Source organism: Sphaeramia orbicularis, chromosome 21 (assembly GCF_902148855.1).
Source record: "Sphaeramia orbicularis chromosome 21, fSphaOr1.1, whole genome shotgun sequence".
Classification (NCBI taxonomy): Eukaryota; Metazoa; Chordata; class Actinopteri; order Kurtiformes; family Apogonidae; genus Sphaeramia; species Sphaeramia orbicularis.
Window position 1 is genome coordinate 20,076,087 of NC_043977.1, and position 16,039 is coordinate 20,092,125.

Here is a 16,039-nt window from a genome sequence, read left to right on the forward strand (position 1 = left end):
ATGTGTAATGTGTTCTGGAAAAGGCTCAAAGGCATCTGAGGCACAGATACTGACAGAAATATCATACTGCTGAGCCTTGGATTTGTGCTCATAATGGATAACATTAACATCAAAACATTTCTAAGAGAAAATGAGATGCATTAACAATAGAGTAACGCTCTGTGTGTGGATGGCATGCAATGCAGCATCACAGTGTTAATCTGTAGTTGTGGGAAAAAAACTTAACCGAACCTCCACCACCCTCAACTGTGAAGAACATGTTTATAACAGTGTTACTTTCCTCTTCGAACATGCTTCTGAGATTTAATGCCCCCTGGGATAAAGCTGATCTTTCATGGACATGAAACAAGAGCTGCGAAGAAATATCAAAGAGCATATCTGAATTGGAGAGCCAAGAGACTGGGAAATCACTGGCTTTGTGAGCCAAATATGATCATGAATATGTGCCTAATGGACTGCAAAGTGACACCAGTGCTTTGGAGCAGAAACACATTTTCAGACAAAAAAATACTGGCAAAACTAATTAAACAAACTCGCTGTTAACTGTTCTTACTACAGTTTGCCTTTGTTGTGATGATGCATTGATAGAAAAAAACTGAGAATAAATGAATTCGCTGAAGTCTTTATACAATCACAAGTCATAAAAGGGTGTCTGAGAGGAAGATGTGTATTGCTACATCTTCCTCATAAAAGACACAGAAAAGAACAACCGTCTTTAAAATAGTGCATCTAACCTGCACTGATTTAGCTGATTTTCCTATTGTAAAAATACATTGATTGATGATTGTGCCTCAGCGGTGCGCTTTGACTTCTCTCTTTTGAGCCATTGTTATGCAATATACAGGCTCACATGTCACCTGAGATGCCCTGATACACTCTGAATCATTAGTGAGGGTACCTTTGATCTTGGGTTCTCTTCAACAGATATTGCCTCCAAAAATCAAGCACGAACACTCATGCAGAGGTTCATTATTATTCTTAACTCCCCATATCCCACAAATAACTTTTTTCCAATCAGCTCTGCAAATCAAACAACTTTGACTTTTATTCAATCCATGTAAGGACATCAGAGATGCATTTTGAAACAAACAAGAACATTGTATTAATCCAGTGCAGTTAAGATAAGACCATGTCCGCTGGTTCATAAATCTTCCCCCGTCGCATGAGATAAGGCCTCAACTGACTTATCAGACTGTAGTGACTCGCATGACCAGCTCTCGTGTGCTATTGCTGGGTTGGCCGCGAGCCTCCGGCTGCCTCAGGTGGCTGAGGAGGTGGAGGATGTTGTAGGGACAGTGTTGGTCTGGTACCGCGCTGCCGCTGCTGGGGTCAACATGTGTTTCCAGTCCTGCTGAGGCCGTGACTACCGTTGTAGAAGTAGAACCGGCGGCTGTGGACGCTACCACCATCAGTGAGGAAGTTGAGGTGGACACCCCTATCCCAGTCTGATACCCCTGTCCGGGCTGAGACAGAGTCCTGTCCACACTGGTGTCCTTCAGGTCATCGCTGTCCATAGACTTGTCATAGTTCAGGACCTTCCATTGCTGGTTGACAGCCTGCCAGCGGTGGAAGATGCGAAACACAGAAGGTCCCTCATGGACAATTAGTGCTGTGGAAATCAAAGCATCAATTAAACAATGTCGCTGTCTGGCAGTAGTTTCAATTACACCTCAAAATGATATATATCACTGCAGCAGAAGATTCACTGTGATAATACTAAGAAAGCCTGCAGAAAATATTAGCCACAAGAGTAACACAACAAAACAACTCATCTTTTAGGTATAGCACAATAACCTGATGATAACATCTATATTTCTTAGGAAAAATGGTAAACATGGTACAACTTATGATACAGCAATACTCAGCATTTTTAGATTTAGGTTAGCACAGGGGGCTCATTTGTACTCTGGGGTTGTTCGATAACATCTTATCACAGTTTAAAATTACTTATTGATTCATGTTCAATGAAGTTTGAACAGCAAAAAAAAATGAAATCAGTCTGTAACAAGAAATGCTTGGATCCAAACTTTAACTGTGTTCTAATCTTTAATAAAAGTCATGTTAAGGCTAATACAAGATACAGTTTAATCTACTGAACCTGGATCATCTACTTCTGTATAAGTATCACCACTATAGCTAGTATATCAACGTGTATATCAAAATGTATTCACATCAAACACAAGGGTTGTGACAGTTCTTTTTATGTAGTTCTGGTGTAACACTATGTTCCCATATGAAAGTGTCAAACTATAACTGTAGTGTCAAATACTAACACCACAGTGACAGCTGGAATACGAGTGGGTAGGAAATAATAAACCCTCTATACTTGCATAATTTGACAATAAAATCCTGTGTCTCTTCTTCAGTTTTTCTCTCCCTCTCTAACTTTGTTTGCAGGTAAGTGAAAGTCAAGCCTTTGCTCTTTAATGTCTGCCAGGTGACAAGTTAATCTCTGTAAAGTGCAGAGTTAATGACTCCACAGTCAATCCTTGCCACCACGGCGGAGACAGTCAATCTCCTCTTCCACTCATCCTGCTGTCGGCTGCACTGGCACTCACAGTTTTCCTAATGTGAGATGCCATCACACCGTCATCTAAAACATTTCAGACCCCCGGGCTCCAGAGGACGACAGCGCGCTTAAAGCTCATGTTACATGTTTCAGTGTGGACACCCACACAATTTCAGACAATGCCTAAAACGTGTCCCACTCCGATTTATTTCCCCTCTTACATTATAATAGTGGGTAATAGTCTTCAGAGTTTGCCTGAATTTGGCGCTGCAGCTTTTAAGTAACAAGCACTTGTGTATGCAGTGAAAATACATTCAGATGATGCAAAGACTCTTGAACATTCTGCATCATGTTTAATTTATTAAGTAAGCCTTGACCAGGTATATTATAATACAGTCTATATAACTGAAACTGTAACATAATAAAGATCACAAGACCCATCAATCCAAATCCTAAAGTAGTATAATGTGATGCCACTACATACAAGCACAATAGTAATTTGGACTGTTGAATATGTGGTACAGATTGACTGAGCTCAAAATCAATAGTGTGAATAATTCATAAAGCTCTGAATGTTATACGTACAGCTGGAGGTTTATGATTATTGATTTATCTCAGAGTTTCTCAAACTGTGGGGCAGGCCCTGTGAGATCTGTGAGATCATGCCTGTTTTTAGTTGTTATTTATAACTAACTAACTAACTAACTAACTGTTGTGGTGTCAGTGCATCCTGAACTTATTTAGGGATGTAAAACTAAAACAAATCCACTGCTTGTCAAGTGATCTCTCTCTTGACCAGACAAAGAGTTTAGGTTTGGACCATGGAAAATGTATTTTACTGGGGCGAAAATAAAAATGTCCAACATTTCTGTTTTTGTTGTTTATACCGTTTGCACTTTATTGTTCTGAGAATATGTGCACATAAAACAGGCTTATTGCAGCGACTGATACTGTTAAAACATTCGTCTTTGTTACCAAAAAAAACTGTGTACTGTTAAACAAAATGACTTTATCATTATTATTATAACAAGACGGCACATTTTATATTTTTATTTGGAAAAATGTTGTCCCAGGGAGCTGCCTGGTTGAGTTTATTTGTGTTGTTCAAGCAAAAATGTAAGTTGTTTTTAATATGCCCGATAAATTATTCAAAGAAAAGCAAAAAGAATGGTTACAATGTTGATGCTTCATTCAGTAAAAGTTATACTTGAACCACTTTCTTAATTTTGTTGGTTGTTGTTAGTTAAGGGGACCTGGGAATTTTTCCTTCTCCAATGAGGGTCCCAATAGAATAAGATCCACTGATTTAACTGGACACCTCAGACTCATATGAATGCATAATGTACATGGAACAACGTGACCTGACTGGACACACTTCATATTAAATTCCTGTCTTGAAATGTACAAATTCTTTCAGATAGGTATTAGCATTTGATAAATTTTGGTAAAACCTTATGGAAATTGAGCACCTTACCGATGCAGACTACATCCATGAAGCCATACATGCCGTAGCAGATTTGAAAAAGGAGGTCTTGACGTTGCCAACGGGCCGACGGGCTGAAAGACGACCACACTAGCCAGGAGATACTGGCCATCAGGAACAGTGATCCCAAGATGGCTGCTGCTATCTGCACTTTCTCGATCACTGTCAGGGAGATGGCTTGCCACTAAATGAAGACAGAGATGACACTTTAGTCAGTCTTAGTATTTTGTACTGGTCTTACAACTGTAGCAAAAAGAGGAAGACACAATGAGTGGGTGCAATTATTAGTTAAAAATCTCATTTAAAGCATTGGCATTCAAAGTTAATCAGGCTCATAATTGGATTTCAGAACAATATTGGTAAAATATAAGCTCTATAATTCAGAGAATGCTACCACTGATTCTAGGTATGAGTTGAATTATCAAAAAGTAGACTCTTAAACATTAGTGCCGCCTCAGAAAATAACAGTGTCCAACTATAAATTCCTATATCATTTCACCAAAGTGTGGAAAGAGAAGAGATGCTGTGCAGTCTGTCTTTACCACAGACTGAGTGCAAGCAAAGAGGCCATGAAAATGGGATTTCAAGTATTTTGTCCCAAGCCAATGTTGAATTAAAATGACAAATGCATTCAGGTAAATAAAAGAGAAGGGTCTTGTGTGGTTCTTTCCTAAAACACCACCGGATGAGTCACATTTCAAGAACCTTTAAGTCACAAATCCAAACACACTGCTTTGGTTTTTGCTTTTTTCCCTCCTGTCCTAAATGGCTCCAGCTCACCTGGAGTGGGTTCTTGGTGCTGATGGCAATGACCTGATACTTGTAGTAGCAAAGCTCACAGGCCCAGGACCCTCTCTCACTGATCCACTTGATGAGGCAGGGCTGGTGGGTGCAGCGTACTGACCCACTGCACCGACATGGGCTCAGGAGCTCCCCCTGTAGGAAAGAGGCAGTGTCAGTCAGCACCACCACAAAACAGCTCACTGAGATGTACAGTGGTGGAAAAAAGTATTTGGACAGTCCATGCATTTGTGATGTATTGCATTAAGAATCACTCTAAAGGCATTGAACTCTGCCAAGTATTGTTCCATTCTCCAAAGCCACATGCTCTCTTCTGCATGTGCATTGTTCCATCAAGGTAAAAACTGGATGTTTCAGCAAGATAATGAAACATATCCAGGACATAACTTATTGAAACTGTCATGAATTTAGTTGTTAGTACCCCGCCCCCTGGGGGGAAGGCAAGGAGTGCTGTTTTTGGTTCAGTTTGTGTGTTTCTTTGTTTCTTTGTTTGTTAACACTCTAGCAGCAAAACCATTGGTTGAATTCATACCAAATTGTGTTTATAAATTGACAGTGACCCAGAATAGATCTGATTACATTTTGGGAAGTAGGTCAAAGTTAACATTTTTTATGGATTTCAAATAACTTTTTTTTTTCCATTTACTTATAATGGGCACAATTTCAAATTTCTATAAAAACATTAATTTTGTTTCATTTTGCTTCAAACTTGGCACATATATAGAGGCAACTGATATGCTGACATCAGCACATGCATAGATATGATGACATCAGCTGGATCAATGCCAAAATAAGCTACGTAAGCTACGTAACAATACATGCAAGGGGTTTGTTGTGCCTGGTACTGCTTGTTTTTTTCTTGTTAACACTAAATAAAAAAATAAGAATTTGCAATTGTTTGTGTCTGTCTGATGCAGAAACACCTTTTGAAACACAAAAATGTCTTGTCTGCAAATATCTCTTGATAATATTTGCGATTGTGTGAAAATTTTAAGGGTGTCTCAAAACATTTTTCTACTACTGTATAGAGTCTATCTAAATGAAGGATTATTACTTTCACTGTATATCTACTTCAGTGGACAACCTGTGCAAATGTGAAGTAAAGTGGGATGTACCTCAATATGGCATTGAGATAAAGGAGTCCTGTTTGGATGTCACATTTTTAGTAAAAGCTTAAAAAAAATGCAAAGAAACAGCACTGACTACAATAAGAGGGAAATTGCCAAAACTTGACTGAAGAGCAGGAGAGGTATGTAATTTATGATTCAAAGGAAATATGTGCCTAAAGCAAAAACTGACAGCCTGACAATTTTAGTTTTCTCATCTTCTCACCCCTGGAGAAAGCCCTTTTACATGCATTATATTGCCGGTTACACCATACATATAATTTTTTTGTTGCTGTTCTGTGTTGGCTTATTGATTTTTTCTGAGAGCTTTGCATGCAGTCATGTGACAGAATGCAATCACGCTCACAAAGCATACAGCACTGCACAGACATAATGCAGCCAGACACCAGTTCAGAGTTGGAATCAAAGCTTTGCCAAATATGTATGTGACTGGTGGAACGTCTCATTACCAGTACTGTTGAGCAGTGGAGGATTCATCTCTCAAATCTCTGTCAAAGTGCAAACAGCTACAACGCTGTAAAATACTGCGGTAGAGAATAAAGTAAGAGTGCATCTCTGAATTTAAATCAATATTCTTAAATATTGGACATTGGCCAATCTCTTTTTGCCAATACTTGATGTTCATGAGTGAAAAATGTCAAAATTATATATTGTGTGTGTCTTCTGCATTTCAATAGTTTTAATTAGTATATTCTAAACAATATCAAATGCTTAGAAAAGTTATTGTTGACACTTTTTGTTTAATATTTAATGTATACTAAAATAGACTACCTGGCCACAAAAACCTTCCACACATAATATTTTTTGTACTGCTGTTAGCTATAGGATCATTTTGACAAGCAATATTTACCTCCGCCAAGGAGGTTATGTTTTTGCCGGGGTTTGTTTGTCTGTCTGTTTGTTTGTCTGTCCGTTAGTGTGCAACATAACTCAAAAGTTATGGACAGATTTTGATTAAATTTTCAGGGTTTGTTGGAAATGGGATAAGGAAGAAATGATTAACTTTTGGGGGTGATCCGGAAGAAATCCTGGATTCTGGATCACTTTGAAATTTTCGTTAACATTTTGGTAAATGGGGCCAAAATTTTCGTTTCCCAATATCTTGCTTAATTATTGACCAAAACTCATGAAATTTAACTCAGGAATTGACAATGGGGTCCTCTACCACATTTCAAAGGCTGATCCGGATCTGATCCAGAAGGCGGATTTTATTTAAAAAAATAAATGTAGGATTTGTATCACCGATTATGTGGGGAATTTTTGCGCTTGGCGGAGGTCTGCGCTCTAGTTGTGCTTTTCTAGTTGTGCAATGTCACAACATTTGCTTCTGTCCAGAGTTGAATTAATTTTTTGCAAAGATCTTGTACTGATGATGGGAGATTTGAGCTGCTGTGTAAAATCTTCTCTAGCACATCCTAAGCATCCTCAGTAGGGTTCAGGTCTATAGTGACCAATCCATGTGTGAAAATGATGTCTCATGCTCCCTGAACCACTCTTTCAGAAGCCTGATGAGTCCAATGAATCCTGGCATTGTCTAATATTCATGCTCTCCAGCAAACGGATGATTGTTTTAGAAATGAGAAGCTACTGACTGCATCAGTTAGTGTTAAATAACTTGTTGGAGCTGAAACACATTAATCACTGCAGTAATTATCCAGTGGAAGCTCTTACCTATTTGTGTAGTGAAATCCAGGTGAAGGAGTTTTTTAGTGTCACCTGAACACATTAATATTCTAAAGTGTTGTGTTTAGATTTAGCAACATGTGTTTTGACAGGGTTTCAGGAAAAAGTCCTCCCACAGAAGAACCATGAGACTCCCATCACAGATTTTGACAGCAGCCATGTGCAGTGTGCTCAGCCATATTCTCACGAAGCCATAAACTCATTCTAAGGAACAAATGAGACTTTTATAATCTCTCACAGAGAGCCTTAAGCTCATTGAAATATATTTCTTGTCTTGCCATATGAAATGAGAAGCCTCTTTGGGTTCTGGCCTACAGTTTAAAAAATGATTTTAATAAATTCAAAGCAAAGCCTTTTTGTATAGATGTGTCTTCATCTAAGGGGCCTGAGCACTTGTCTGCAATGAAAGAAAAAATAAATTAGCCAAGCCTGTCTGCTGAAAGAAAGCTCTTCGCCAAGTTAAAGCATTTGATTTCTAAGGTATTGTTGCCCCTCTGCGAGTATCTTCTATCCTTGTCAACTCTGAACATGGCATAGATATTGTAATGAGAAATACAAAACTCAGTGACTCTCCAGATTACTGTGCCATGACATTATTGTGCTGACATTCCTGACAGACGGAGAGGCACCCTGGTTGAGGAGAAAGAAAGGGATAGCGGGGAGATGGAGGAGAAAAGGCCCATCTACAGATGGCCAGGGTGGGAGTGTATTGGCAGGAGCACCAGAACACTTCTGTCACGTCCAGTGGGACTCAGACCACTCACTGTGACCGGTCTGATCGCAGCCAAGAACTGAAACCTAGATCACTCCAGTACAACTGAGGCTGAAGAGAGAGAGCAAGAGAGCTTGATAACAACCGTGGCATTACAGCCCACACATACATAAAGTGATAACTAAATGCCTTTTTGATCAAACAGTGATGATAATTAAAAAAAACACAACAGAACAGTGTAGCCTATTGTATTAAAATATGCCTTTGATAGTCATTCTTGCCATTCAAATTCTCTGTGCTGTATTAAACACCTTCAAAAACACCTCACTGAACCTAATTTTCTCCTTTTAGAATTGAATCAACTCCGGTATACACAATGTCATGAAACTAAATTAGAAATGGCTATTCACATTTCTTACAGGGATTGGAATCAATGCAAGTCAACTCCATTAACTCAAGGAGAAGGAAAACTGCTATAATAAAGTAGCTTCCACAGAAACTGAACAGAGGCTAATTTTTACAATGGCCAATGATAGTGAGGGTCACAAGCATTTTTTCTTTTATGAAACTCTACAATACTGCAGTCATCAGAAAAACAGCCTCATATGTGCAATTCAAGTTAATTTAATGAATGAGAGGAAAAGAGGTGGAATCATTGACTAATGAAATTGAAGATCGTAAAATTTTCAATTTACTGACCTATAATAATCAATGTAAACCATATGCCACTGCTTATTTTACAGGGACAATTTGGCCTACAATGACAGTTAATGACAATTACAAAGCTCAAATAAGATAATAATGTGGGGTATTTAATTTTATGACATTATAGCTCCCTTATATACATTTTTGCGAGGCTAAATACATTTATATGCTTATATAACGTGTTTATATCCCATTCCCAGCAAAAGCTAGATGAGCCATCACACAGTGTAATACAGGAAACATAGTGCCTCAGTACTGTGGAGCCATATAGAAAGAATGATGTTAACTTGACCCCTCAAGGCTTCTCATTGTGCCTTGGACAAACACAGTGTGCAAGTGCATTATCTGTGTTATGATTTAGGAAGGAAAGCCAACATTTTTTCTTCAGCAGCGGGGACTCACACATTCTCAACATGCAGCCAAAGTGAAGACAGGACAGTAGACGCATCAGCCCCAAAGGGCACTTTAATATAATAGTGCATGAAACTCTAGGAAACTATCGCTCTCACATGGGAATACTTAATAGCTTTTTAAAATGTTTTTTGAATATTAAAATAATTTGTACCCTGCCACAACTACCTCCTGACAAACTCCACAATCACACGATATATCAGAGAAATTGCTCAACTGTGAAAGTACAAAAATGCCCCTTGCAGAGAGCAGGCCACAGTGTTTTCTACAGCTGACCTAATACTGATATATGGCTCCAGTTAGCTGTAGAAGAAAAAGCAGATTAAAAAAACTGAGCTGTTGGGGTAAAAGGCATGAATTTATGTAACTTGATGTGTATCTGATACTAGCCAAAATGTTCATAATTACATTTTTGTGTCTGACTGAAATAACCATACAAGTTGCTGTTTGTTGTAGTCATTGCTTCTCTCCACAGCCTGACTTTAATGCAGATCAAAAAGTCTCAGATTTGCCTGCAGCTCTTCAACCCAAACAAAATGAGAGACAAAACACATTCATGTTTTTAATCTGTGCAGTTATCTTGGTACAGTGTTATCCAAAGTAACTTTAGATTAAAGTGTTCCCTTTATGTTTACAGTGTTTTGCAGTAGAGGAATTGCAACACATAGAGAATCCAGCTGTAACTTCTGGCCAGCTCCTGGCTTCATATTAGAGTTCCCTGAACTTTACGATCACATTTTACTATTTTATTCCTTACACTTACATTAGAGTCACATAAAAAGGATTGCGTGTCCATTAAGTACAGGGTGAATGATTATAGGAACCAATAACACTTACATATGAGCACTGGGTGACTGTTTATTGCATTTTAGGGTGTGATATTAAATCAGAGTATAATCATTTTTCAATGATTGCCTCTGTCAAACATTAAAGACCCATCTGAAGTTGGATTCCTTAGGAGAGCCTTGCCTCCTGGTTCATTCTGTACTCTGTCTTGAATATCGTAGTCTTGGGAATGGAAGTGTTTTGGAGGTGAATTGTCAGATCAGATACTGCCTCCCTTGGTCAATGTGACATCCTGGAGGCTAAAGGAGAACAGAGGATAACTAATGTCCCCACTGCCTGTATCACACAGTGACACACACAGTCCACTCATCTCTCTTTTCAACTGGAGCTGCATTCTCCTTGCACCCATTTACACCTCAGCAGATCCATATCTGGACTTCACCCAAACCAACAGAGGAGACAACAGGGAAAGGAAGGCTGGAGATTGATAAGAACTTGCATAATGATAAGAAGGCATAAAATCAAGTGCTATTGACTTGCTGCGATGTCTCATGAAAGCATTGATGAGTTGGAGGAGGCCATGGGAAATACTGCAGAATTCAAAGACCATAATTTGTATGCACTGCAGTGTGTGCTGACTATCTGTAAAGTTTACAAAAAAACAATGATGAGACCTTGTCTTCCTGCTTCATAACTAGACCCCATGTCAGTAATAATTAAGAAGTCTGGGCTCAGAGGTGGAATGATGTACAAAATTGCTCCTGGAGTAATTAGTTGATGAAACATAGATTATAGGCTATACACAGAGCAACGACCATTAAATGATACAGTAAATCTATGCTTGAGTAAAGGAAACCAATCTCAAAGTTATGTTCTACACCTCAGTTATCCTGCTTTACTTTTACCCATTCCTCTTCATCTCCATTACCAATTGGTGAGGTGTGTCATATTCGCCAATGAGCTCTCAAAGGCTCTGTCAAACAGTGTAACTAATGTCTCTGCAAATTGCTAACAGTCTGCTTCTGTGCTGTAATTTAATATTATTTATTGCAGCCTACCTTGGCCATCTTCTTTCAGATTTTTCCTCTCCTGATTGATGTAGTGTGACATTATCATCAATATGGCCCCAAAGGCGGAGGCACACAGTGTGATTAACTTGAAGGCTCTTCCCTTCTGTTCTACACACTTTTTACCGTTTCCAGGTGGTGTGTGAGATCAGTGGAAGGAGAGGGATTATTTGATTTTTTTTCCCATGCATGTAATGTTCGGAGATGAATTCACAGTGTCTGGCTATAATGAGTCGTTACTGCATCTCTGTGTATCCTCCACACTTGTCAACCATGGGGACAAGGTCTTTCATTATCCTCCCACTGCTAGCTACAGCTGTCTTTTCAAGCCATTCAAAGTGATGAGTGCTGGATGCAGAGGGATCCTTACACTGAGAGCTCTCCAAGACACTGGGAGTGGGATTTCTCACAGGAAAAGAAGCTTGACCTGTGAATCATCCTGCCGTTAGGACAAGGGGGTTTGTGGAATTCTATCAGGAGTTGAAGCTAATCAGAATGAGGTGGAAGGATTCATTTTAGATACAACTGTTAACAGACAAAATGTGTAAGGATGATTATTAATGGAATGGCTCCTGGAAAGTTCCTGCACGTCTGGGATGGATTGGATGTTTCTTTGACTTACATGTTCTGGTCCCTGGAAGCAGATCCTGCACACAGGCGTCCTGAAGCCACTTTCCGTGTAGCTGGTAAGGGAGAACCTCTCCTCCAGTTTGCCCTTAGAGCAGTCATCAGAGGAGCTGCTGCAGCCGCGCAGGGCCGCCGACAGCTCTGCAGCATCCACCCAGCCCGCCACTGACCGCTCTCCGCCCGGTGACCCGGTGGCTCCCGCTGCAGGTGGAACAACCCGGTCCCCTGCGTGCTGGTGGCTCCGAGTTAACGTATTGTTGTTGTCGGGGACGGTGACGCCTGTCTCATGGCTCTCGGTAGCTTGGCTGCTCATGGGGGTCAGCGGAGGCAGCGGTGTCGGCGGTGCCGGTGGCCCGAGCAGGAGCACCCTCAGGTCACCGAGCAAGACGCAACAGCGGCTCTTCAGCATGCCCTGGCTGCGCAGCATCAGCCTGTCTCCGGCCAGAAACTCACAGCACCATGAAAAGGTGCAGGAAGAAAACAGCATGTACTGTACGTGACCCCGTCATAAGCAAACACTTCATATGTCGTGAGATGTCGCAGGGGCAGGAGCAGGAGCGTTCCGGTGCTTGATGGGATTTTGTTTTTTTAAGTTTTATTTGTTGATATCCGTCAATTCAGATTCAGTGTCTTTTATTGTGTTCCAAAAAGGACGCAAATCCAAAAGGCAAATAAATCCCATTGATGCAAACAAGTGTCTGAAGCCATTAAGTTCAAGAAATGGAACAGCTAAAAGAGGAAAGTCAAATGTTAGATTGATAGGAATATGCATTCAAGTAATAAGGCTACGGGCCGCTCACTCAGTGTCCACTGTCATTTCACCGCCTGAATAGTCTGCCTGGTCTGTTCAACATAAACTATCTAGACAGGCTTCTCCCTTCAGATTCACGGCGAGTGTAAAGAACAAAAATAAAATCCGCCTCTTGGAATACTAAACCAAATGCCAGGGTTCAATCTTAAAAATTGAATTATCCCAACAATAACAACAACGAAAGCCACGTTTTACGTTCAAGTCAACAGAGCTCGCAGTATATGTCGATGTCTTGAAAGGATTTTTTAAAGCGAATCAAGTCAATCGACGCCGTGCCATGTTAGGAGGCGAAATCTGCCTTACCTGGCGAGCTACACCGATTTCTATACGACTCACAGTTTGAGGATTTTTTCATGGATCCCCAGCCAGACTGCAGGTCGCTTGGCAAGTCTGTGTGAAGCTTACATCCCGATTTATCGAATTTCCATGACCGAGGGACGAGCCAAAGGGTTTAAATCCGAGCGTTAAAATCCAACGCGATTGTCGGACTGTCCTGCTCTAGGTGAACGCGTCCGTAGCCCCGGTTTCTCCTGTGATCATTGGCTGCTGAATCGGTGCTGCAGCTTCAGCACCATGATTCCTGGGACAGCTCCCAGACGCCGCACGTCACCACCGCACAGTGATGCAAGCAGCCAACTCAATACTACAACTGAAACACAATACATCACACTGCAAATGTTTGGACTCATACACACATAATGATCCCATATTGAAAAGGCACAGGAAGTCAGTGTTGACAATAGGATGTTACTGCTTGTTGCCATGCAAAGTATAAGAAAAATCAGAAGACTATCAGCTACTTATCAACAATTAAACAATTTATATAGTCCACACAAAGAAAAACAATCAAACACCTACTCTATTAGTAGCCTAAAATAGTATAATTTATCATGGGTGTGCCACCACAGAAAGCAGGTGACCATTAAAAAAAAAAAAAAGTAATTGAGCTTTAGTTTTATCTAGTCCTGATGCTTTATAAGTTGACTGCATAACGATTAAAATATGTGTAATACTGTATATACAGTCGCGAAAAAAATTATTAGACCATCAAAAGCAATCAAAAACAACGGTTATGCAATCAAGTACTAACTCCTGTGTGTATCATGTGACTAAAACAGACAGAAAAGAAAACATGGGATGTCTAAAAGCATTGTTTTGTCAGTGCAATGCCATAGCTATTGATGTAAAAACTTAAGTGATTTTGACTATTATGAAGAAAACCATGGAAAATTGCAAGATATCAGCTCTGAAATTAAACTCTTATGAGCTATTTTTTGTTGTTATCATTATATTTGTCTAAACAAATGTACCTTTAGTTGTACCAGGCATTAAAAAGAACAATAAATTGAACAAAACAACGGTGGTCTAATAATTTTTATTTGTATCATGATAAAAATGTTGATATATTGTCACATCATGATTTCTTCAAGTGAAGTTTTGTTAATTTGTCTAGATAAATATGCATTATTTAAGGTACTGATATATGTACATTTACATTGTATGCACATTGTAACTAAATATATATTTTTTCTATATTGCTGACTATGGGGATATAGAACTGTACTGTGATTGTCATGATTATTGTTTAATTGCCCAACCCTACTTTGACTTTAATATAACATAACAAATATACTGTAAAACATATCTTTGGTTTAGACAATCGTTATTGATCCATGAAATGTATTCAGCATTTTAACGTATCTACACTATTATCTTATTTAATAAACAATATGGCCAGTGTAAAAATCTTAGTAAAATACAGTGTTATCAGACCAGATATCTAGAGGTGGAAGAAGTATTTAGATCTGATACTTAAGTAAAAGTAAAATGAGATAGTACTCCAATACTAGTAAAAGTTCTGCATTCAAAACCTTAAGAAAAATATGTATAATCAGCTAATAAGTGAAATACTGATGAAAAGTACTCACTATGTAGTAAAGTTAGTCTTGCCAGTGTTTTAAAAGCTATATGATAATTTTGGGCTCTCAAAACAACCACTTTATTTTCTTTAGTTGCCTTTAAAAATATATTGGAAATAAAAACACAATTCAGTGGAAACAAAGGGGATGAAAACATGTAATCTGTAGAGTACCTAAAGCTGTCATCCAAATGTAGTGGAAAAATAAGTACAGTATGTGGCCCTGAGATCTAGGGGAGCAGAATTATAAAGTTGCAAAAAATGGAGACAGTCTAGTAAAGTACATTGAGGCTGTAGAACATCTCTACTTAAATACAGTACTTGTGGAAGTTATTTGCACCACTCTAGATATGAGATAAAAATTGTGGAATAAAAAGTTGGCTACATTTTCCCTGAGTGCATGCAATGAAGTAGAAATGGAAATATTTATATAACTCGGCTACAAGTACACCTCAAAACTGAGCGCAGAGCTTGAGTAGATTTTTCCACCACTGATAAAAGCTAATGCCAGCTTTTGAGAAGGGTAAGAGCATTTCAGCAGGGCTGGGCAGAAAAGACAGATATAGGGGAGAAAACTTTGCCTACCTGTAGGTCAGGGCGGCTGCATGGAGTGACTGAATAATTGTAATGATCACCTGTGGCTGTGTTCCCTCAGCCAACAGAAGTGTGTTCATTTTGTGTTAAAATTTATGTAAGACTGTGGTCAGGTTAGTTCCCATGCTGTGAGCACCGCCAACAGTGAACTGACCCATTAAACCTAGAATTGTCAGTCCTGCTGCTTTTCTATTTCAACCACCTCAATAACTTATGCCAGATGCTATTTGCAAGTGATTGCCTCAACACAGACAGAGAAATAGGCTAGTGCTTGACTAAATAAACCAAATAAAACAGGCGACGATTTTAGTCCAACAAGAAAACAGAATTAGACAAATCAAAACAACAAAAAAATTTATATTGTGACTTACTAATAATTACAATAATGTTTTAAGAACCATAACTCCATTATGGAAGGTACAGGTCAAAAAAGAGGTGACTTAGCTGTGTCTATACCTGACTCATTCTATGGAAATATCCATTTTTCTGTTCAGAATTTACAGTAACAAAAAGTATACTATTTTAACAATTGCCCCTGTTTGAATCCACAATTTGACAATATTTATTTTATTTTGTTCTCTGGAGTTGTCACTAGTGTTATCATTTAACAAAAATCACAATATTTTGAAAGAGAAATCACAATGATGATCACTTTTGACTTCCTTATATATATTTGCCCTTTAAGAATCTGCTTCTAAACAGAACAGAGGAGCTAAACTGATTTTCATTGTTCCTGTAACAGTGAAAATAAAGATCTTTTCTTTTCTTTTCTTTTCTTTTCTTTTCTTTTCTTTTCTTTTCTTTT

At 39.0% G+C, this 16,039-nt stretch overlaps 1 protein-coding gene across 1 annotated transcript; it reads right to left on the reverse strand.

Moving 5' to 3' along the window:
• Positions 1–1,021: 1,021 nt before the first annotated feature.
• On the reverse strand, positions 1,022–13,492 carry marchf4b (membrane associated ring-CH-type finger 4b). Its single transcript, XM_030125773.1, has 5 exons — positions 13,026–13,492; positions 11,907–12,640; positions 4,773–4,928; positions 3,984–4,176; positions 1,022–1,609 (listed from the first exon to the last, which is right to left on the reverse strand). Exons 2-5 carry the CDS (start codon positions 12,396–12,398, stop codon positions 1,188–1,190), a joined length of 1,263 nt encoding a protein of 420 aa, XP_029981633.1. The 5' UTR covers positions 12,399–12,640; positions 13,026–13,492; the 3' UTR covers positions 1,022–1,187.
• Between the last annotated feature and the right edge of the window lie 2,547 nt (positions 13,493–16,039).

Coding starts and splice junctions, on each gene's coding strand:
- marchf4b (XM_030125773.1), bottom strand. CDS start 12,398: ATGCTGTTTTCTTCCTGCACCTTTTCATGGTGCTGTGAGTTTCTGGCC. Junction 4,929..11,906: donor GCTTCCAGGGACCAGAACAT/GTAAGTCAAAGA, acceptor TCTTTCCTACAG/GGGGAGCTCCTGAGCCCATG. Junction 1,610..3,983: donor CATGGATGTAGTCTGCATCG/GTAAGGTGCTCA, acceptor TGATTTCCACAG/CACTAATTGTCCATGAGGGA.